Genomic DNA, 24,971 nt, shown 5'->3' on the forward strand with positions numbered 1-24,971 from the left:
GTGAGAAAATTGTGAGAAAACAAACATAATTTATAAAAACGAAAAGCAAAAAACCAAATAGTTACCAGTGAAGTCTTGTCTATTTTCTTTTCCTTTTCTTTCATAAATTGGGATGACAAACAACTCATTTTCAATTATTTTTTTTAAAAATATTATTTAATTTATTTATTAGTGTAGTTTTTGATTTTATAAAGCAAAAAAAAAAAAAAAAAAAAAAAAAAAGAAAAAAAAAGAAAAAAGAAAAATAATAATAATAAAAAATGATAAAAATAAAAAATAAATAACAACAATTTTATAGTTCCAGAGTTTGATTGTATCACTAATAATACTTATAATTCAAGAGCAATTTATGCATTTTGCGATATCTAAATTGTAAAACTTCGTAAAATTAGAAGGATGATAGATTATCAATTGAAAGTTTGAATGTGTGATGTATTCATAATAATTTCAAGGTAATTAGTTTAGGAAATATTTCCGTATATCACTAAATCAAGTCAACCTAAACATAGTTTAATCTCCTTAAAATATACATTATTAATCAATCAAAAGATTAAAAATTAAAATAATTCCACCTAAATACATCGAATTCAATTGGTTTATGAAGTGAACAAACAGAGTAGCTATTGCATTTAATTCATAAAGGAAATCATGAAAGTGAAACTACCAAATGAATTATTGGTTTCAAAGTTGAAAACTTGAAACAACGTACAAAACCAAAAAAGGAGATTGTGACTTGTGAGGTTTAATTGGTTAAATTTCTAAAATTATTTTTTTTTTTTAAAAAATAGGACATTTGACAAATTTAAAGATATTTGTGAAGATACGGAGCCCTAATCAGTGGAAACTTCCAAGGAAGCTTTAAAGATAAGGATGGGAAGATCTAACATTCAATTTTAAATAAGAGATTGTGTATCAATTATTGTTGAACTAAATTTATTTTATCTATTTGAAATGATTTTTAAGTTGTATTTGAATTTTGTACTTTACAAAGTGAAAATTTTGAAATAGCGTCGTTTCATGTCTTCCATGTTTACATTGACAACGGAATTTATATTTTAAAATAACAAAAATATATCTTTTTTAATTTAAAAATAGAGTAGTGAAAATATGAAATATGACTATGTTTTTTCATTAATCATGTTTCCAAACTATAGTTCTTAGATTACTACACGAATACACATCCTACGGTTTTATACTAGACAAAATGCATAATTCAACTAACATATAATATGTGTTAGTCAGTGACCAACATGTCTACGATTCAAATCCCTATCTTTAGAATAAAAACACTTTAATGTATAGTAAATAAATAAAAAACATACCTGCTTAGAATTTATAAAAATTGATAATAAATATTGAAATGTCTTGAATTTATTATCTGGCACTTCGAATGATCATCGTTCTAAAAAAGTGGGGAATCTCCGATTGAACAGATAATAGGGGAGGGAACGGGAGAAATTTCTCTCCATTAATTAAATAGAATACATTTCCCGTCTCCAACCGTGTCTTGTTCTTACGAGAAAAAATGTTTTTTTCTTATATATTTATGTAAAAATATTTTTTTTTCTTATATATTTATGTAAATTCACGTTACGTGAGTCTATTATTCTATGAGTTCACAGCGAGTAAATTTATTTTAATTAATTTTCCTAATTAGTTTTAATTAATTTAGTTTAAAATGCTTCAACAATTATTTCTAATTTTTATTTTACTGTTTTTATACAATGTATATAATTTTTAATATTTAAGACTTCATCACTTTTAAAACCTAAATATTATAATAGTTAAATGGAAAGTTTAAACTAATAATATTTAAATTTTAATTTTTTAAAATTATAAGATTAAGTATTTTAATTATATAATTTCAAATAAAATATTATTGTTTTATCAGAAAATATTATGTTTGTTTTAATAAAAATGTATTGGGAAGGACCCATTTAATATAGAAAATTTTATAAGGTTTAGCATAAATTTTTTTAAAAAGTGAATAAATAAAAAAAAATACAAATGAGAAATTTTTTTTCCGTGGATAACCCCGCCCTGATTTCCCAGGGAATTTCCGGGATTGAAGTAGGGGGGCAATGACGGGGACGGGGAAGGCTTCCTTGCCCCTGCCCCCGGCCTCCTCCGTGGACATCGGGGTTTAGGAGGAACACACCGTGATGTAGGCTCGGGACCATGCTCTTAAAACCTAAGTTATATTCGTATTTATGTTATTTACAATTTTAACCCTAGAATTTAAAGGTTCTTTGTATATATATATATACTTTCGAACTCTATTGGCGCATCTGAATTATCTGATATTTCTATCTAATAATACAATTAATCTCTCTTTACTATGGGCGTAGCTAACACATTATTAGTGAACTACGTAAATCTCTATGTGTCGATCTCTCTATTGTATACTTTGTTGATTGATCTCATGACAATAAAGACTAAAACTATTTTATTTATTTATCTACTATTTAGTTTAGGAATTGTAACAGATAGCAAATTAAACTAACGATTGATTGCACTACTTAGAAATAACCACGAAAATAGAAAACAATAATTAGATAAAACAAAACACCATATCATTATATTTCGCTGTGACCATGACTAGGATAGTATCATATTAATGAGGTAGGAAAAATGAGATCCTAGGTAAGTAAAATTGTCATTTTGCAATATCATAAATATATTTATGAGATGTAATAGACCACATTTATTCGCATAAAAATAATTTTATTTTATTTTATTCAATTTAAAGCCAATGGATTGCATGCACTTATTTTCTTTCATTCTACTCCAATTACATAACATATATATAAAAAAAATAATAAGAAAAAGAAAAAAAAAGGAAAGAAGAGTTTACATGTAAGTATTTTTCTAGATAATATACTAACTTCTTATTTCTTAGAAGGATGGGTTTTTAAAAAATAAATTTTTAATACACAATACTAGGATGTGGTTGACCTGAGAGTTGAAGAAATGGAGAAACTTGCTTCTTTAGCACGCCATTTCAAATAGTTTCAACACCATCTCTTTGTAATTCTAACCTTGAATCCATGTTTCATATGAAGAATAATGGAAGGATTTGGAACAACCTTATACCCCATCTGTCGAATAATGTTGTAGTTATGAATAATAGTAGCTGCAACTAGTTTTATCTCAATAAAAGCCACTTCTTTCCCCAAACAAGTTCTTGGCCCAGCATTGAAGGCCAAGAATTTGTAAGATGGTTCATGTTTGATACTTCCCTTCTCTGTAATCCATCTCTCTGGCTTGAATTCCATGCAATCTTTCCCCCACACATCACTCATCCTTCCCAATGCATATAAAGAAAACACAATCTTTGTTTTGGGATTTATGTGATGGCCACTTGGGAGAGTATCATGCTGCACAGCAACCTTATGTTGATATGGAACTGGAGGATACAGTCTAAGTGCTTCACACAAAGCCCCATGAAAGTAAACTAGTCTCTTCAACTCTTCAATGGAAAATATCCGCCATTCATCACGAGATTCATTTAATGGAATCGTTGTCTTGAGCTCGTCTCTTATCTTTTCTTCAACAATGGGATTGTTCGAAAGACAAAAGAAAAACCAAGAGAGAGCTGAACTTAGAGTGTCTCTACCTGCAATCATGAAATTTAGGACTGTGTCTCTCAAAAACTTATCATCTTTGTTTGTATTTGTAATATAGGATGTAATCAAATCAACTCCTCCTTGCTCATGATCTCCCTCTTCTTTCACCTGATTTCCCAAGCTTTCCCTTTTGGAGGCTATCAATTTAGCGATGGTTTCATCTATGATTTTCCAAGCTTGTTTCAGCCTTTTGGGTTGACCAATATGGACTGTCTTCTGAAATTCCCATATTGGTTTAGGGAAAAAATGTCGGAGAAAAATCACTTCCTCTGCATCATCCATGGCCTTGGAAAAAGGAACTTGAGGGAGTTCAAGAGATAAACTATGGAGGTCGAAGCCAGTGACCAACATACAAGTTGAATCAAAGGAGAATCTCTGAAACAAATCTTGCAGATCCAACACCGACCCATTCTCACAAACACTTTCAAGAATCGGAACAAGCCCTTCCTTCACTTTCTTCAATGTAATTTTCTCCAAGAACTGAAGAAAATTCTCATCACGAACCAAGGAATGAGCGGTTTTGCGTTGATTTTTCCAAACATCTGAATCAGAGTTGAAAATCCCATCTCCCAAAATGTCAAAAATATACTTGAAATCAGGGCCTTTGGGGTATCGCTCGAACTTAGTGCTCAAAATATGGTGAATATTAGAAGGGTTGGCTGTGAAGAAGAAATCAAGATCAGCAAACCAAACACCTTTGAAAAGGAAAGTGGAAGAAGATTGGTATAAGATTTGAGTGAGATGATCATGAATTCGGTGGAAATGGAAGAAAATATTGAGAGTCATTCCGAAGAAAGGCCAATTCCAAGGAAGCCCATTAGAGTTCCACTTGAGAGAGAGAAGAAAAAATACCAAAAGAAAGGGTATGAAAACGAGAGGAATTTCTAAAAAGCTGATGGAAGCCATTGGAGCTCTGAAACTCAAACTTGGTAGAGGATAGCTATTAAGGTGGATGTATATATATATATACATAGTGGAAGATGGGATTATTAGGAATGAATCTTTATAATCAATTATACAATGGATGGATGCAATAGAAAGATCTTGACTGTTACTTTTTTCTTAATTATTTTAATTACTTCAATATTCTCTTTTATAATATATATTTTTAAAAAAACCTAAAGAAAACCTTTTTTTAGACTTTTTTTTAATCATTACATTTCCAATTTTCATTAAATTTCAAATTTTGATTAATAGTTAAAAAATTACCAAAAACTAAGAATAAAATTAAACATAATCGTAAAAATTAAGTCGGACCAAATATCGTATCTACAGTTCAAAATTAATATTTAAAAAGTTTGAATATGTCAAATTGAAAATATGAAGACCTATTATATATCAAATTAAAAGCTTTGAAACTCTTATTAGACATTTTTAAAAGTACTTCATAAATTAAATAGATAGAAACTTCAAAGTTTAGACACTAAATTTGTAATTTAAAAAATAAGAATTTATTTTGTGTCAAATGATGATTGGATGATTCAATGAGATTCAATGATTCAATAAAAAATAAAGTTTGAAAATACCACAAACATACCATACATCCCATGTGCCTAATCGCTTTAGAAGTAGGATTTCTAGGCTTGGCAACTAGGTTATATATTTAGGTGACTTCTTTTTTTTAAAAAAAAATTTATTTTACAATTAGGTTTCGAGGGATTTGATTTTCGGACACTCAAATGTCGAGATATAATTAATTTGACATATATTTGGGTGAATTTGATGACATTTTGTTTTATTTTATGAGTTTGAAGATTATGGTGTTGATTGTAATTTACTTATTTCTTAGATGTTTAAATTCTTATCTAAATCTCAAAGAATAAAAAGTAAATTTTTGCTTTAAAAATTATTTTCTATTCAACATTCAACATTCGATTTTTAATTTTTCGTTTCTAAAATTTAATTTTCTTTGTTTTGGTATAACTTTCTATAAATGTTATTAAGTACCCATTAAAAAATTGAAAACTAAAAAAAAAGGTTTTTTTAGAATTTTCTTATAAGAAATTTGGAAGAATACGCACACATATATATCAAAACAAAAAACCAAAAAGTGAAATTGTTTTCAAACTAGATTCATAAACTTATTTTGTAGTTTTCAAAGTTTAACTACGATTAAAAAATATATATATATAAAATGTAGATAAAAAATAAAAACTTAAGTGGAAGTAGGATTTTTAAGTTTAATTTCAATAATAAGATTGAATAGTTACTGAATAAAGCTTTATTTTTTAAAACTTCTGTATAGATTTTTAAAATCTTAGATAATACAGTATTATATATAAAAGTAATGTTTATAGAATTAATTTAAGGAAATAAAACAAAAAAAATCTAGATAATTATTCAACAAAGAGCTTGTTTGAATTGATTTTGTAAATATTAAAATTTAGCTTAGGGCTATTTTTAAATATAACAAAATGAATTAGAATATTCAGATAGGAGTCTATCGCAGTCCATCGCAGATAGACGATGCTATTTTGCTATATTTGTAAATATTTTCAATAGTTTTGTCATTTAAAATAATTTTCCTTTATTTTAAACTATTAAAATCACTCCAACATAGATTCTTTGATTATTTTGATCCAAGAAATGATTTTAAATACGGTGATTTGAAATATGAGAAATGATTTTGAATTAATTATTTTGTTTGGAACGAAAAGGATTTGAAATGAATATATTTAAAATTTTGTGTTTGGATAATGACTAAAAAAGAAAAGAACGTTGAGAATTTACTTATATATAATTATGATAGGTTAATTGAAAATTAGAATTAGATAAAGTTAATTAAATAATTTAATTTTAATCCTATAAAATCTTGTAAAATACTAAACGGTTTTTTCTTTTTCTTTTTTTTTTTTAAATATAAACGAAATTTGAAATAATTTGGATTTTAAACTTATTCTATTTTCACCCATACCAAAGGATGAAATTTATTTCAAATTCATTACGTGTCCAAATTCTTCAAAATCACGATATTCCAAACATGTTATGAGTATTGGATTTGTCTTTTGATTTTGGGCCCATATCAAATTATTAGTTGATTGTGGGGTGTACTTTCAAAAAGAAAAAAAAAAGGGGGGTGTGTTGTTATTTAAAAGAATAATAAAAAGTAAAAATAAAATAAATTGTGTGTTGTGAGGAGAACTAAAAGCCACGTAGACAATTTAATGAGCTCTCGATTCGTTCATTTTGGATTTTTGTATAATCCAAAAGACACATTAGCATGACATATTTTTACTTTTTTCCAATAATGTAAGTAAACATTTTAAATTCGGTTACTCAAAATAATAACTGAGAATTATATGAAATAGAACAAATAAAAATAATAAATGATATAATATTCTTTTTTTTTTTTGTTCAAATACTATTCTAGTGCTTGGTAGTTTAGGATTTATTCAATTTGAGTCCAATTATTTTTAATATTTGAATTTTCAATAAAATCTAATTTAATTTTAAAGTCAATAATATTATTATTAATAATATTTTTTATAAAGAAATATAATATGTGAATATATTTTCAAAATTTATAGTAAAATTGATAATAGGTAAACAATATTTTTATAAAAAAGAATTTAACAAATAAATTGGCAAGTAAAGAATAAATAAAATTGACATTTAAGAATATAAAGACTTAAATCAGAGTAGACAAAAAATATTATTTTGAGAAGATAATTTAAAAATTAGCATGCATGGCCAAACAAATTCTCTTATGATTTTTATAAAAAAGTGAAATACCAAAAATTTAAAACCATTTAATTTCATTCCAACACCATTGGGGAGTACAATAGTGATTTTACATGTATATGATATTAAAACATAGCAATCATAGAGTACATGTCTCACTCTCAAAGTATACTTTCACATATTTATTATCCCAACACTATTCATTTTATTTAAGACATCTCACCATTAGTGTAAGCAAAAGAAATATTATCAAAACATTACCAAAATCAGAAAGATGCGAGAGATGGAAATTTGCTTGAAAAAGAAGGTAGATAGAAAAACTTGGCAATGAAGCAAAATTTCAAAGATGGTAACAAATTTGGCCGATGATAGTGTTAGATATATTTAACTAATAATATGTTTAATTAAAGTATGAGTTATGTATGTGGATTAATAATTTATCACATTGGGTTATTTTATTAGATTGAGTCATATTATGTGATCTAATTAATTAAGGCTTTAGATTCCTAACTGAGTATGAACTTAATGGGTATAAACTATTTCTTAGTTAATTAGGGTATAATGAGAACCTTAATTGAACTAGTATATAAAGAGATCTTAAGCTATGGTTCCCAAATACCAAAACAATAAGTAATCAATCTTTCTTGAAACCCATCTAGAGAAAGATCACACTTAGGACATTTAGAGTTTCGGTTGAAGAAGACAATAGTCATTTAGAGCCATTATTAATTTGGAGTCATTATCAATTCGTCAATGAAATCTAATATGTACATATTCTTGACAATTTGACATGAATGATCCTAGGGTTTATTTATTCAATATAGATATAAAGTAATTATGCTAACAAGTGGTATCAGAACATGAATTTCATGTTGGATTGTTAGTTTTATGCATTTTCCATTGGTATTGTTGATTAAATTTTGGTTTCGATAAAGAATTTAAAGAATTAAAAAAAAAATAGTCGGCTTACTATACAACATTGTAAATCTCACCGGCGGTAGGTTGGAAATCTCTGCAGTCATTTTTTTTCTTTGGCAATATGTGTTCTTGTAACCTGTGTTCTTGTCGGTGGTATTTGGCATACCCATCACCAATTATGAATGATGTGCTAGTGGTGGATTAAAGTGATTTTTTTTGTTGATTATTTTGATTGAATGTGGTTTCCTAAAGTTTTTTTAAAAAATCTTAGTTCTATTATTGTCAAAATTGAGGATGTTCAGTTCAACATTCTTGACAAGAGTCCACCAATGTGATGAAATCCACTGGAAAAGGTTAAAGATCGATTGGAAAAGGAGTTGAGTCTCTTGCCGCTGCAAGTTTTGCCTATCAAGACTTTTGGTTAATGATCGACTGGAATTACCGCCAGACGAAGGTATCGGTCAATTACCGATTAAAGTCTTGCCGACAGTTCTTGGTTGTAATTATCAGTTTTTTTTTTATTCTTTAATTCTTAACAGATGACTTTATGAATTCAGTTTTATATTTTATTATTAATGGAAAAGTTAGTGTTGTCGCTATTTTGTTTAACTGAAAAGTTATGTTAATACTTAATTGATGAATATAAGTTTCTAAAACTCAATTGTGATTGATAATTTTGGATATCAGTGGTTTTTTTAAGGTTTAAAAAAATAACTGATTGAATTCAGTTAATTTATTTTTTTAATAATTTGATAATATTAAATTTGTCAACTATTTGTATTAATTGCTGATTGAATTCTTGCCCGCGTTTCTAAGTTTTATTGATTAATAATTTGGTGACATTCTTGAAAAGAGTTCTTAGATCTTGATTGATAAGTTTGTGAATTAAAATCTACAATTTGATTGTTTTAGTGATATTCACATGTTTATGTTGCTTTAATTGTATTATGTGCATGCAATTATTAAGTGAACTTTTGGTAAAGACTATTTGATGTTCTTCCTACTTTATTTTTGTACAATAATATTATTATATTATTGTGTCTTATATTTTAGATTGAATTGGTAAAAAATAATATGTTACTAGAGTAGCTTTTATTATCTAGATCGGTTTAGTTATAAAATATAAGATGCGCATATTCATGAATTTATGAGGTTAATTATCGGCCCAAAGGAAGATAACTATTTGGCTAAATTGTAGGTATGCATATGTAATGAGTATGTGACAAATTATAAGAATTGCTCATGTGAAAAATAGTCGGTCCAAAGAAAGACTATTCTTTGACAGAGTTTATTGTCAGTACTTTGATTACTACGTTGAGAGTACCATTTATAGTTGGTTTTTGCCAAAAGGCTGGACATCAATGTTGTACTAGGTATCTTGTTAAAGGGGCCCACCACATATGTGAAATTATTTTGTTATAATTTAATTGTGAGCATATGTTTTGTTGTTTATTGTTCAGTTGGTCTTACTCAAATATTTGAAAATCTGAGTTCAATCCCTAAGTTAAATGGATCGAACTTCAAGATTTGGAAAGAAAACCTAGAGATACTTCTCGGGTGTATGGATTTGGACCTTGCATTAAGGATCGATACACTTACATCTACTGAGAAACAAAAAAATGTGGCTCATATAGAGAAGTAGAACAGTCAAATCGCATGTGTCTGATGATCATTAGGCACTCCATTCTAGAGTCTTTTTGGGGCTTTGTCAAGAAAGTGAAAATGCCAATAAGTTCCTAGCTCAAATTGAGAAATATTTTTCTAAAAATGAAAAAGGGGAAGCAAGTATTATTTTTTCTTCTTTAACTTCCATGAGGTATAAGGGCAATGGGAACATAAGGGAGTACAATATGGAAATGTCTAATCTCATAGGTAAATTAAAGGCATTTGATATTGAGATAAATTTAGGTACCAACAGATGCTCAAACGTCTTAGAACTGATACATACGAACATTTGTGGTCTATTTCTTACGGCTTCTTGGAATGGACAACAATATTTTATTACGTTTATAGACGACTATTCAAAATATGGGTAACAATCTTTGAATGTTTTCAAATCTTTCAAAGCTGAAGTTGAACTTCAACTTGGAAAGAAAATTAAGGCTGTTAAATTTGATTGTGGTGGTGAATACTACGATAAATATGATGGATTATGTGAACACGTCCAAGTCCCTTTGCCAAATACCTAGAGAAATGTGGAATTGTCCCACAATACACTATGCGGGGCAAACCCAGCATGAATGGTGTGGCAGAAAGACGAAATAGAAAACTTAAGAATATGGTAAGAAGTATGATTAGCCATTCTTGTTTATTAGAATCTCTCTAGGGTGAGGCATTAAAGACAGCAGCATATATCCTCTATAGGGTACCTAGTAAAGCAATAGTTAAAATCCCTTACGAACCGTAGACACGAAAGAAGCCTAGTATTAGGCATTTTCACATATGGGGTTGTCCAACTAAGGCTAGGCTTTACAGATCTAATGATAGAAAAAATTGGACTCGAACTATTTGCTGCTATTTTGTTGGATATTCTGAGCGTTCTCAGGTTTTCAAGTTTTATGATTCCATTTTTAGATCATTGTTTGAGACAGAAAATGCTAGATTCTTTGAGGATGTTGAGTTTGTTGTGGGGGGGGGGGGGGGAGTAACAAAAGGAAATTTGTCTTTGAAAAGGAATTAGTTTCTTTTCCTAATTGGTTATAGTTATGTTCAGGCTCCAATTCCTGACATCACTGTTGAACAATTATAGATCAAGACAACATTGAAGTCCCCATTGTTGAACCTGAGATTCAAACTTAACAATCTCAAGGAGTGCCATTAAGGAATCTAATAGAGAGAGAAGAAATGCTATTCCATATGATTAATATTTCGTTTCTTCAAGAACATCAGAATGATGTGGACATAATGAAAGATGATCCAATCAACTTCCAACAAGCTCTACAAAGTTCTAACACTCAAAAGTGGATAAATGCTATGGAAGAGGAAATAAATCGATGAAAGATAATGACGTTTGGGAACTTGTCGAATTTCCATCAGGAGTGAAACTTATAGGTTGTAAAGAATATTTAAAACCAAAAAGGATTCACATTGAATATCGAAAGATATAAGACTCTTCTTGTACAAAGGTTTTACTCCAAATGAAGGCATGGCGTGCAAATTGAAGAAATCTATTATATGGTGCATACTACAAAACTTTGTGTTTGGTAATTCAAAATCTATGGTGTACAAATTGAAGAAATCTATCTATAGTCTCAAGCAAGGCTCTCGTCAATGGATAAAAAATTCCATAAATTCATAACCTCCTTTGATTTTGAGGTGAATATAGTGAAAGATTATGTATATCACAAGTTCAGTGGGAGTAAATCAATCTTTCTGGTGTTATATGTTTATGACATACTCATAGCAAGTAATGGTGTAGGTTTATTGCATGACACTAAGAGATTTCTCAAAAGAAATTTTGAGATGAAGGATCTTGGTGATGCTTCTTTTGTATTAGGAATTGACGAAATACTACGAGATCGTTGTCAAGGTATTTTGAGATTGTCACAAAAGAACTACGTTGAAAAGATTTTGAGTAAAATTGGCATGAAAGATTGTGCACCAAGAGATAACCCGGTCGCTAAAGGTGATAAATTTCATTTAGGTCAATGCCTCAAGACCACACTCAAGACTAAGGAGATGCAGAAGATTCCCTATGCATTGGTTGTTGGAAGTCTAATGTATGCTCAAGTGTGTATGCGTCCAAATATTGCGTTCATAGTTCGAGTGTTAGACAGATATTTATGCAACCCTGGGATGGATCATTGGAAAGCAGCCAAACGGGTTTTAAGGTATTTACAGAGAATAAAAGATTATATGCTCACTTATCGGAGATCAGAAGTTTAAGAGATAATTGGTTATTTTAATTTCGATTATGCAGGATGCCAAGACACTTTGCGATCTACTTCAGGCTATATCTTCATGTTGGTTGGAGGAGCTTTATCCTGGAAAAGTATTAAACAAACATTTATGGCTTTTTATACCATGGTTGCAGAGTTTATAGCATGTTATGAGGCATTCAGTCATGGAATATGGTTGCGAAATTTTGTCACTAGGTTGTAGATAGTGGTTGGCATAGAAAGACCATTAAAATTATTTCGTGAAAATAAGTCAGCAGTAATGTATTCCAACAACAATAGAAGCAATACAAAGTTAGAGCATGTAGACGTAAAATTTCTGGTTGTTAAAGAAATAATTTAGAATGGTCAAATTTCGATAGAACATATAGGAGCAAACTCCATGGTGGTAGATCCAATGACAAAAAGGTTTACCATCTAAAGTTTTTATGAGCATATTGCTCACATGGGTGTCAACCACTATTCTAATTCCATGGTTTAGTGGGAGTTTGTTATTAAGGATGTTCTTTGACCTTAATTTATTTATTTTCTATATAGAATAAAGTTGATGGTTTAAGTTTTATTATCTGAACTTGTTTATCATGCATGCAGTTTTGCATAAAGTTTTAAGGATGATCTCACTAAGGAATCTGGACCAGTTAGAAACAGGCATGATCTAGATCACCTTGCATATAGTTTCCATGCTATCCATCCATACTTGATCTATGTCATTGAATGTATTGGAATTGGTGATGAAGAAAGGTTTAGTTACGAGGGTAGTGACAAAAGCCGCCTTATTCTATGCTAATGCATGAGATGGATCAGATTGAACTAAAAGGGAATTCTATTATTGAAATAACTTGTTTATGCGCGCTTAAGATTTATGTGATTTAATTATATCAGGTACACAAACATAGCCCAAGTGGGAGATTGTTAGATATATTTAAATAATAATATGTTTTATTAAAGTATGAGTTATGTATGTGGATTAATAATTTATTACGTTGGGTTATTTTATTAGATTGGGCCATATTATATGATCTAATTAATTAAGGCCCTAGATTCCTAGTTGAGTATGAACTTAATGGCTAGAAACCCTTTCCTAGTTAATTAGGGTTTAATGGGAACCATAATTGAACTAGTATATAAAGAGACCTTAGGCTATGGTCCCCATATACCAAAACAACAAGCAATCTTTCTTGAAACCCATCTAGAGAAAGATCCCATTTAGGGCATTCAGAGTTTTGGTTGAGGAAGACAATAGCCATTTAGAGCCATTATTAATTTGGAGTCATTATCAGTTCGTCAATGGAATTTGGTACATATATATTCTTGACAATTTGGCATGAATGATCTTAGGGTTTATCTATTTAATATGGATATAAAGTAATTATGCTAACAGATAGTTTCAATCTTTCCTCTATGACTTAGATCCATCACTTTGTTGGATACATTTTTCTTAAAAAAAAATGTAAATTATCTTTAAACAAGATTGCTATCAAGAAAGCAAGTTGATCTAATCAATTCTTTTGACAGATGTAGTATATTCTTCTAGATTTCTCTCATTCGAATTTAATGTTTAGTCATTTATGTGTCCGTCACAAATAAGAGAAAATTATTTTTAATTATTAAAGAGAAAATAACATCATAATTTCAGTCACAATGAACCTAACTCAATTGATGTAAAATTTGGTACCATCAACTTCGATATTAGATGTTACATTCTTCACCTTACATATTGTTTAAAAAAAAAAGAATGAAAATTTCATTCACTATAGGTCAAAATACAAAAATCCAAAAGTCTCTTTCACACACACACACATATACTACTTAAATAATTGAAAATATATTACTTAAATAAGTGAATTAGATAGATTTGTTATAAACATGCAATTGTTTGATTGAAGTTTATTAAAATATTTAATAAACATTAATCAAAGTTGTTTAACTATCTAAAATAAGTGTTACTTTTAGGAAAATTTAAACAATCACTTAGTAAAAAAAATAACCATATTTTTTCTAAGTTAAGTTAACCCAAAAAATAAGTGTTACTTTTGGGAGGAAAATGAGATGTATGATATTTCATTTTTTTTTTTTTTTTTTTTTTTTTTTTTTTTTTTTTTACATTTCTCCCTCAAAGTTCACACTGTGAGATCTATACTAGGCCTTGAGGCAGTTTTGCTTGTGTCCCCCTACGGATGATGTTTGTATAGGTCAATACCAAGGTGAATAGAGAGAGTGTTTATACTAAGTGGGAGCAGGATGTGTGTCAATACATTCCACGGTCTCTTTAATTAGTTTATAGTAAATTTTCATGCTCGATCTCGAGGCACCATTGCTCGTGTCCCCCTACAATGACATTTGCATGACTCTTTACTCAAACTCTGAAAATAGATAAGATTGCTTTAGTTTTTGCCCAAATTGGTTTTTTCCTAGTTGGCTCATTGGGGCGAAACTCTAGAATCTAAAATGAGGGGTTACACTTACAAGAAAATGTTAAGCTAGTTAATAGTTTTTGGACCGAACAATGGTGACTAATAGTTATAGTAACAAGAAGTTGTTCTGTATATTGGTCGAGATAGTCTCATTTCAGTGAAGGGTTACTTGATCACCCTACGGTGTCTTTTACCTTGTCTCACTGAAACAACATTGTAAAATAGATGTCACATTGGATGCATTAAATTATTTTGATAAAATTTGATTGGTTTTTTCAATTGGATAATGCTTGAATACTAATATAAATAAATTGTATGTTTTAGCAAATTTACAAATGACTTCTGCTATATTAAACATGCTCAATGCTGATAAGTTAATAAGCGATAATTTCATAAAATGGAAAAACACGAATAACACAGTTCTAATCATCAATGTCCAGAGATTTGTCCTGGTAGAGGAATGTCTTCCAGTACCAGCTCAAAGTGCCGCTCAAAATGTTCCAGATGCATATGAGTGTTGGGTACAAGCAAATGAAAAGGTCCGAGTGTATATCCTAGAAAATCTTACTAAAGTCTTGGCCAAGAAGCATGAGCCCATGCTCACTGCTCGTGAGATCATGGAGTCCCTGCTGTGAATGTTAAGACAACTGTTCGCTAAGCTCAGGCATGACACTCTTAAATACATCTTCATTGCCCGTATGCAATAAGGGCATCTATTTGGGAACACGTTTTTAACATGATGGTCTACTTTATCATGACAGAGATGAATGAGTCTGTCATTGATGAGGCCAATTAGGTTAGCTTAATCCTAGAAACTTTACCTGAAAGTCTCTTATAGTTTTGTAGCAATGCTGTTATGAATAGGATTGACTACAATCTGACCACCTTGCTTAATGAGCTACAGACTTTCCAATCCTTGATGAAAGTCAAGGAACAGAAGGGAGAGGTGTTGCCTTGTCCTCTAAAAAGTTCTTCAAAGGTTCGACCTATGGATCTAAGTTTGTGTCTTCCTCTTTCGGCACTAAAGAGTGCAAGAAGAAAGTGGAAAAGGGAAAGCTAACCCACCAATTGCTGCCTAGAAGGGCAAGGGTGCCAAGGCTGCAAAGGGAATTTGTTTCCATTGCAACCAGGAGGGATATTGGAAGAGGAATTGTCCCAAGTACTTGGCAAGAAAGAAGGCCAAGCAAGGTAAATATGATTTACTTGTTTTAGAGACTTGTTTAGTGGAGAATGATGATTCTGAAGGATCTCATATCGATAAGTTCCATGAGCGCGTTCGGATCGTTCCGATCTCACCGTGACCAAAATATAACATTATACATTCAACACATACAGTTATGCAAATAAACTCTAATTAATGGCATGCTATGAACAACAAAATTATAAAGGAAAAGAGTTCCATACCAGTCGAAGACTATTTTCAATCTTCGAAACTCCAACGTAACGGAACCCTCCAAATGTTCTACCAATGCCCAACGAAAAACGTCGACTGTAGCAGCATGAACAATGCGAATTCACGACCACAACGGGGACGACACAATCGCTAAGGAGCCCCGGGTATTCTCGGAGTGAAAACCCAAAGGGTGGGCTTTGGTGAATTTGGTAGAGGACAGAGAAAATACGAATCGTATAGACGATAAACAAGTGGGAGAGAAAATAACGCTATCGCATAGCAGAAGTGCTTATTGCATAGAGGAGCTACACAATCGTGTAGGATTTACTAAATGATTGTTTAGGAAAAAGTGTACGATCGTTTAGTTAAATTGGCACACTATACGATCGTTTAGAGAAGCTATCCGATCGTGTAAGCGAGAGTGTGCGATCGTTTAGCGCGAGGTGGACGATCTTTTAGGTGGAGAAGATCTATCGCATAGTCTCTCGAGCGATCGTTTTACAAATTACCAACGCGTTTTTGAATTCTCCTGGGAGAATGACAGAAGATCGATTGCACGATTCAAAATGAAAACTTTTTTCATTTTAACTCATCGGTTACCATAACCGATGCTGTCCACTAACCCACGTCTGAACGTGGAAAAAGGATTAATTATCATATAATTAATCAATCAATTAATTAATAAATATAATCATATTATATTTATATCCTACAGTTTGATATCACATATCTACTATTTTCTCCTCTACTTGATATAAATTATATTTATATCTAATTTCCTCCAAAATAATGTATCTCATACATTTGCCAATTATGTCATATATAACCAGTCCAATTATATCATATATAATCGAACTTCCTCTTGTTAAGTTGAATATTTCAAATTAACCCAAATACTGGTTTTCGACTTTATCCAAGCTACCCAGGGGACCTAATAGACATGTGGCTCGAAGCTCCAACGGTACGTGAATAGCTGATTAAACTTTTTAGCCACGAGATCCACCATCTGTTACTTGTCAGGCATTCCACTAAAGACCAACAGTTGAACTCTTCTTACCACAGATATATTTCTATATCCATCGGATATAACCAAACATGAGTACGATGACCCTTCACAGATGCTCGTAAGTACAGCTGGGCCAAATTACCGTTATGATCCTGTAGTTATATCTCACTCCTTAAGTACTATTGATTCTTCTAATGAACAATACAACATAGTCCAACTATGTGTGACCACCTCTCGGGCCAAGAGAAGGTGTGTGGCACCACATCGTTCAAGCCCTGGAATCAGCCCTTAAGGGAGCCATTTATCTACTTACCCTTGCCTCGGAGAAGGAGTGAATTCCATCTTGTGCAGCTGAGTTCCCATCTCCCAAATCAGATGAATCCCCAAAATGGTATTTTTGAATCGGCGACCTGGCCACTTGCACCCATACAAATCAAAGAACCACCCTTAATGGCAGGAGTTCCTAACTCACTCAGGATTGAGATCATGTTACCTATGGTCATCCTAGTGAAGTGAAGTCTCTGTCATGAACGGTGTTATATAACGAGACGTTAACACTTCGTGGTCAGGTCTTATACAAACTCTTTGTATAGGACGCTCCCACTCGCATGTCCCCAACATGAATGATTAGAATCAGACCATCTGTGACAAGTCACAACACTTGTGACCATTCCAAAAAACGGGCCGCATCCGTAGCATTACCAGGATAAGATTTCCCTCTTATATCCATATACTTCAGACCATTTTGGTTATCACTCAAGACATGATCCACTTGTATGTCACCACATACATGCTTGATTCACATACAGATAACCAGGGATTTTATGTTTATTGGTTTGTGGTAAAGAAAATAAAACAAGTAAATGAGCAAAATACAAGATGTGAAGTAAATATCATATATTAACAACACAAGTATTCGTACATACTGTTTACAAACTACAGAACACGAGACTTTAGGGCATCAACCCCAAACTCTCACTCTTCCTAAAGCGAAGTGGGGTGTACAAAAAACTTAGTACAAAACAAAAAACTAGGGCATAAAAGCCCAGTACAAGAAAATCTCTCACTTGCCCTAGTCCAGCCGCAGGCGATCCTAGAGACCCATGCTTCGTAGGTGACCCTCAAACACTATAGTTGTGAGAGCCTTCGTAAACGGGCCAGAAACATTAAAATGGCCTGGGTTAGACTGATCCGTCTCATCTCCTCAACCTCTTGAGGCGTTTTAGGACACATTTTCTTAGACGAAGTGACTCCATGCCTGAACGGCAGCAGGCCCTTCCTGGAGTCCTGCATTGAGTACTTGAGCAACATCTTATCAATGTACGATGCCTGAGACAGTGCTAGCACTTTGTTCTTATGATCCCGAAAGATCTGTATACCTAGAACAAACTGAGCCTCTCCCAAATCTTTCATTTGGAATTGGTCGCTAACTAGTTCTTAATTGCAGTCAGTAGACCTACATCATTCCCAATGAGTAGGATATCATCTACACAACACTAAGAAGACTACTGAAGCGTTGATGATCTTCTTAACCTAACCAAATTTATCGATGCTATAGGCAGCCAACTCATCAAATTAAGCTAATTAGGCGCCCTATTTATTAATTAAAGCATAGACCCTAATTAAATTACAAGTCTTAAGTTCTAATTGGGTTCTATAACAACCAATTAAAACTAAGAGCATGTGCATTACATCCTAGGGTTCCATTGTGTTGATTAATTAGTTGGATTGGCTAACCAATTAACCAATTTTTTCTTAGAACCTAATTAAATCATGCATTCTAATATACAAGTCAAACTTATAAATCCGAGCATACATAATTCAATTACATGCTACTTGTGATTATAGCCAGATGAAAGGAAGACATCATGCAAGCTATTAAATTGATTAGCAATGACATACAACCAAAGGTAGGGGTGTCAATCCATCCAAAATTATACATCAAGAAATTTAAACAGATTCACAGAGGCATAGATCATAATATAGAATTTATACAAAAATAAAATGCAAATAATTACATAGGTTTACTACAAAACTGGATTAACACTTATCTTAAATCTCCATAGACAAAGAAAGATGAGGAAAGAGGTTCAAGCGTAAGGCAAAGTGTAAAGCATGCCATTGCTATGCTGCGCCCAGTGGCATTTTTGTCTTTTCATCATTCAGTTGCGTTTAAATGCTCCGTTTCGATCTGAATTGCACCAAAAACGTCCCGATGGTCTCATTTGTTCATTTTGTTGTCAAAGCACTCAATCAAACATTAAATTCCTAAGAACTAACACAATTTAGGTGGAAATAAATAGCTCTTTTGGAGAGCTATCAAACACCCCCAACCTAAACCTTGCTAATCCTCGAGCAAGTGAAAATACAAGCATACAAATAGTAAACAGAAAAGTTTGCATTTAAAGTAACTTAAGCCTCAACACTCAGACATATCACAAAGCTTAAAAATTGAGAAATTTGCAATTCAATGAACAATTTAATACTTTTTCTATAATTTCTTACGTGTGTGTGTAATAGCCAACTTAGGTAGACTCTAGAACTCAGGACAATCCTATGACAACCTCCATCCATCTTTCCCCTACTTCTAGCTCGGGCACCAATCATTAAGCTACCTAAACTACTCAATAAAATGATTATAGAAAGAAAACTCTGCAAAAATTCTACTCTGCTTTCTACCATTTGAAAATCTTGAGGGAAAACTTAAGAATCACTTCTGGAGGCAGAATAGGAACCTTATTCTCAACACTCCCAGTGAAACAGTCATTGATAAAGGGAGAAAGCAAGAAATTGCACATTACAACTTGTTTCTCTATCTCTATTTCCTTATCTCAATGTATTTATATTGTATAAACGTTGAAAGACCTCTTTCCTCAATATGAATACGTATTCAGTTCATTCCTCATCTATCTTTTCTATTCTCATTATGAGTCACTAAACCATTGATGGGTCGAGAAGAATTTAACTAACATGAATTAAGCAATATTTAAACTATGTGTTCTGTTTGTTTTATGCATACTTATTGAAAAACTTAAAAAACTCGAGAGATTATTCTAAGTAGATTAAATCTAGATTTGAAAGAACTAAAGATTTAGAACGCATAAAACAAGAAGAGAAGTTCTTCAGAAATAAAGAAATATCTTTTGCAACATGCACTCATTGCATGCGTCCTAGAAATAAGATATTATGTCTATGTACGTTGAAAGGTGTAGGTTATAATATTGAGTGTACTACTTGAACGCATGAGATATATTTTCTTGGGGAGTGTTAGTGAATATTCTTCTCGACCCTACCATCTCTCATTTGAATTTCACATTCAACGTATACATTATTTCACTTGAAGTGTAAATCCCATTGCGTCCATTGCTAAATTAACCTCAACATTAGAATAGCATCAAAATCCATCACGTATTTAGTGTTCAAATTGTGTCAAGATTAGAACATTAGTTGTCAACGCATTCACAACAACACAATCCCTGAGTTCGACCTTGAACTCACCAAGACTCTAGTTGAGCTTATACTTTGGTTTAACTATATAAAATAGTGTGATAGAACCCAATTTTCAACATTTATTTCATCACATGGTATGAACGCATCAGGTATGAATGAACTTTCCCACGTTAATGCATCGTCCTGTGCTAAAACATTATAATAATTTTGCTCTATCCTTGGTCACTTCAGCTAAAGAGGTGACTGACATCAATCTAGAGCAAATAAATGCATGCCAGTTTTAATTAGAGACATGTAAATTGGTTCCTCTAATCCATACTGCCACACCATCAGAACGGACCTAATCAATTCTTGGCCCATAGACAGCCTCAACGGCCTTGATCTCGTTAAATGACTTAGACAAAAAAACACTTATATTCATCATCACTAAAATCGACCAAGTTATATATGTCATTTATGTGATAGAAAGGAACATAGATTCCTCTAACAATGGAGATGTTCTTGTCCTCCTTGATATTACAGTAGAATTCATGCACAACAGGAATAACCGCTTCCTCAGGTCATCCCACTAATTCTTCCAAACCACGCTCCTATATTTCAGCAATGATGTGGGGAAAGAAGTTAGGCTCTAATGACAAAGATCTTTCAGGAACTAGTCTCCTAGTAGCTACGACATGATAGAAATGACAAACGGTCCTTGGGAGGCAAATATATTAGCGTCAAATGAGGATCACTCAGTATGGGTATTAGAGGTGCTAGCTACACTTTTATCTTTACTTTTCCTTGGGGCCATAAGAATTTCTAAAATAAACAACCACAACTTTTGACAATGACTAGAAACAAGCAATAACAACTCAAAACCTCGACTAAACTCTTCAAAAAAAAATTCAAATCTAACCTACCCCCAAAGTGCATGTAGAAAGATCTCAAACAAAAATGCAATATAAATCTTCCAAACACACCTAATCTATTCAACCCTCAAAATTTTAGCACAATTCAACAAAACAGAGTAACAAAACCTAAATCTAGTTATAATCAACAAAAAAAACTCTTAGACAAGTAAAGATCGAGTAATTATACCTTAGGTTGGCTGAAAAACTCCAATTTGTTGAAAAATATCCCAAATTTCGCAAAGTTGAAGGAAGCCCATTAAAATAAGGCTTGAAGAGAGAAGAAATGAACTAGGATGCATGATCTGAGGAAGAAAAATTGGAGATTTGGGTGTGAATGAAGAATAATCGAGAAGAGAAGAGAATTTTTTTTAATAGAAATTGAAATTTAAAAGTGAAAGCATACCCCCTCCCCCAGGTAACAAATCTACTGTTTAAAGCAGATCTATCTCACAACGTTGCAATGCTTCAGGGCAGCATTGCGATATTGTGCCCTAATCTTTTAATTAATTAATTAATTAATTAAAACTAATTTAAACTAGCATAAATTAATTTTAACCTAAGTTAAGCTAAATTAAAATAAAAATTGAACAAGTCCTAATTTAATTAACTTAAATTTAACTAAATTAATCTAATTAAAGAAAATAAAAAAAATCAATAAAAAAAATATTTTCACCTTGCTCCCTTTAGGAAGGGCAAATTTTTAACGTTGGTTACTTGACGTGACTCGTCTTCCGTCAAGATACAAAGAAATTATCGTATTTCTTTAGCCCCTTCTTACTTAAGTTGATGTAGCACTTAACACATTGAAGAACTCCATCTTTTGGAGGACGTCAAACATGTCGAATATTGATTTCTCTATATTCATGAAAAAAGGGGAAAAGAAAAAATCAAAAGGCTTGACGAACTCAAACGAGTCCATAGTAGAAAAAGACTTAACTAACTCTTGAAAACAAGAAGAAGAAAATTCAACTATGCACGAAATACCGAATGACGGAACAAGCGAGGACTTTCAACCTCTAACTCCATCAACTGGGTCTCGTCGTGTGTAAGGTTGGGTTCTTCTTCTAACTCAACAATTGGGGCTATCCATGGCATAACTTCTCGTCATCGTCCTCATTGTAAAAATATGTTACCTTAAGATAGGGCGCCTTGGTGGTCTCAAAGATATGGTGATGCAGCTCAGACTCTTCCAATCTTCTAGCTAAGTCAGCAATTTGAGCAAGCTGATCACTCAAATGCTACATCTTAGCTCTAGTTTCCATGGAAAATTGAAAATTGACCTGCTATATATAGAGGAAATCTTTCCTAATACGGGAACACTCTTGTTGCATAAAGACCTGGTGATCAGTCAATTCCCTAATGATATCTTCTAAAGACATACCTTGGTTCCTCAGCTGAGCAAACTCCAACGACTCAGGGATGATAGGGTGGTAGCAGTATTGTTACGGTACATAGAAATCACCATAGTCATAGGAGCGAGCAGTCCATCTAGAATGGGTACAAGGCTCAGGCTCCCAATGACTAGGATGGCTCCTCAAGGCATGACTCGTTGGCATTAGGCTACTTTGCAATTTCCTTTCCACCAATAGTCGAACAGATGAGACAAGATCACCAAGCATACTTTTGAGCTTAGAAAACTGCTTAGCTTTTTCTTCTAACTGTTCTATAGCTTACCTCGTGTGCCAAATAGTACATACTATGCACTCCGTTATCCATGATCAACCTGACACAAGAAAAAAAAACAAATCAAAAGCAAAAAAAAAACCCTAACTAAAAAGTTAACGAAACGAAATAAAAATTTATCACCTTCCGCGACAACAACGCCATTTTGATAGTGTCAGGAGAATAGGTATCGTAAACATCTCTCTGACAAAAAAAATTTGATAAACTATCGAATCCTACTCTTATTACTACGATGGCATAGTAACGATGCAAGTTCGGGTCAAACCACAGGGATGTGCACTATTGATGTTTCATCAATTTAATTATCTAATTAGAGCGTAAATGGAGGGGTTTGGTATGGATATAAATTGGACATGAATTTAAAAGGTAAAAAAAGTAAAGAAAATGGGTAAATGTAATTAAGGAGGGGTTTGCATATAATTTTCTGTCATTGAATTATCTTGAATAAACACATATTTGAACATGCTTGCACAACGACATACTTAACCTAACCAAATTTTTCGATGCTACATGCAACAAACTCATTAGATTAAGCTAATTATGCGCCCTACCTATCAATTAAAACACATACCCTATTAAACTACAAGTCTTAAGTCCTAGTTGGGTTCGATAGTGATTAGTTAAAACTAAGAGCATGCACATTAAGTTTTAGGGTTCCATTGTGTTGATTAATTAGTTGGATAACCTAACCGATTAACCAGTTTTTCCTTTAACCTAATTAAATCATGCATTCTAAGATGTAAGTTCAGCCTATAAATCCTAGCATACATAATTCAATTACATGCTACTTGTGATTATATCTAGATGAAGGGAAGACATCATGCAAGCTATTAAATCAATTAGCTATGACATACAACCAAGGGGAAGGGCATCAAATCATCCAAAATCATACATCAAGAAATTAAACAGAATCAAAGAGGCATAGATCATAATATGAAATTTATACAAAAATAAATCTCAAGTAATTATATAAGGTTTACTCCTAAAACTAGATTAACACTTACCTTAAAATCTCCATAGACAAAGAAACATGAGGAAAGAGCTTCAAATCCATATTTACAATCCAAAAAAAAAAAAAAAAAAACATAATTTAAGATGTGAAAAAGAAAGGAAAAAAAATCAAGCTGAGGTTATTTATTCTTCTTCTCCTCCATATTAATCAGCCCTAAAAATCAACAGAGTATTGACAGAAATTGGCCGAGCGTAGCTAGACTGGTTTTTGTTTGTTGTAGTGTGTGAGTGCATGCACCTGTGCATTTTTCCGTTGAACTTCGAAGCGTAGCTACACTCCAAGGCAACATCACTACGCTCCATGAAACATCAAGTTCTGCCTTCACACGTAAGGAAGAGTGTAAAACATGGCGTCGCTATGCTGCGTCCACTGACATTTTGGTCTTTTCACCGTTTACTTACTGTTAAGTACTACGTTTCGATCCAAATTGTAACGGAAATGTCTAATGTCTCTTTTGCTAATTTTAATATCAAAACACGCAATAGAACATTACATTCCTAAGAACTAACACGATTTAGATGGAAATAAATAGTTCTTTTAAAGAATTACCAGCCCACATTGGACTGGACTCACCCATGAGCTATTGACAATAGGATAAATTACTCCGACATCTAACCATTTAATGATCTCTTTATGCACAATCTCCTTCATATTCGGATTTAATCACATTTGAGTTTCAACTGAATTCTTCGCTTATTCTTTCAGGTTGATAGGATGCATGTAGAATGCAAGGCTGATTCCTCTAATGTTAGTGATTATTCATTCAATTACTTGCATATGCCTTCCTAGAATTTACAATAATAATTGTTCAATCTGCTCTATCAGTTATGCAGCAATGATTACTGACAATGTGTTTTCCTGACCAAGATAAGCATATTTTGAATGCGACGGTAATGGTTTTAACTCGAGCTCGAGTGGTTCAATTATCGATGGCTTCAGTGGTGGTACTGCTGCTACTATGACCAGCTCTAAATCTTCTTCAAATTCTTCAGGAACTTC

At 32.1% G+C, this 24,971-nt stretch overlaps 1 protein-coding gene and 1 long non-coding RNA gene across 3 annotated transcripts; both read right to left on the reverse strand.

Moving 5' to 3' along the window:
• Nucleotides 1-2,863: 2,863 nt before the first annotated feature.
• On the reverse strand, nt 2,864-4,605 carry LOC120072724 (alkane hydroxylase MAH1-like). Its single transcript, XM_039025194.1, has one exon. It carries the CDS (start codon nt 4,596-4,598, stop codon nt 3,012-3,014), a length of 1,587 nt encoding a protein of 528 aa, XP_038881122.1. The 5' UTR covers nt 4,599-4,605; the 3' UTR covers nt 2,864-3,011.
• Nucleotides 4,606-18,803: 14,198 nt separating this feature from the next.
• Nucleotides 18,804-21,769, reverse strand: LOC120074069. 2 transcript variants are annotated; one of them, XR_005480880.1, is made up of 3 exons: nt 21,681-21,769; nt 21,465-21,579; nt 18,804-19,125 (listed from the first exon to the last, which is right to left on the reverse strand). It is a non-coding gene; the product is annotated as an uncharacterized LOC120074069 (long non-coding RNA). The 2 variants fall into 2 exon arrangements; XR_005480879.1 differs by lacking the exon at nt 21,681-21,769 and having other exon boundaries at nt 21,465-21,674.
• Nucleotides 21,770-24,971: the final 3,202 nt, after the last annotated feature.

The sequence above is a fragment of the Benincasa hispida genome, chromosome 3 (genome assembly GCF_009727055.1).
Source record: "Benincasa hispida cultivar B227 chromosome 3, ASM972705v1, whole genome shotgun sequence".
NCBI lineage: Eukaryota > Viridiplantae > Streptophyta > Magnoliopsida > Cucurbitales > Cucurbitaceae > Benincasa > Benincasa hispida.

What these genes read in the sequence shown, in the direction of transcription:
- LOC120072724 (XM_039025194.1), bottom strand. Translation starts at nt 4,598, where the DNA reads ATGTATATATATATATACATCCACCTTAATAGCTATCCTCTACCAAGT.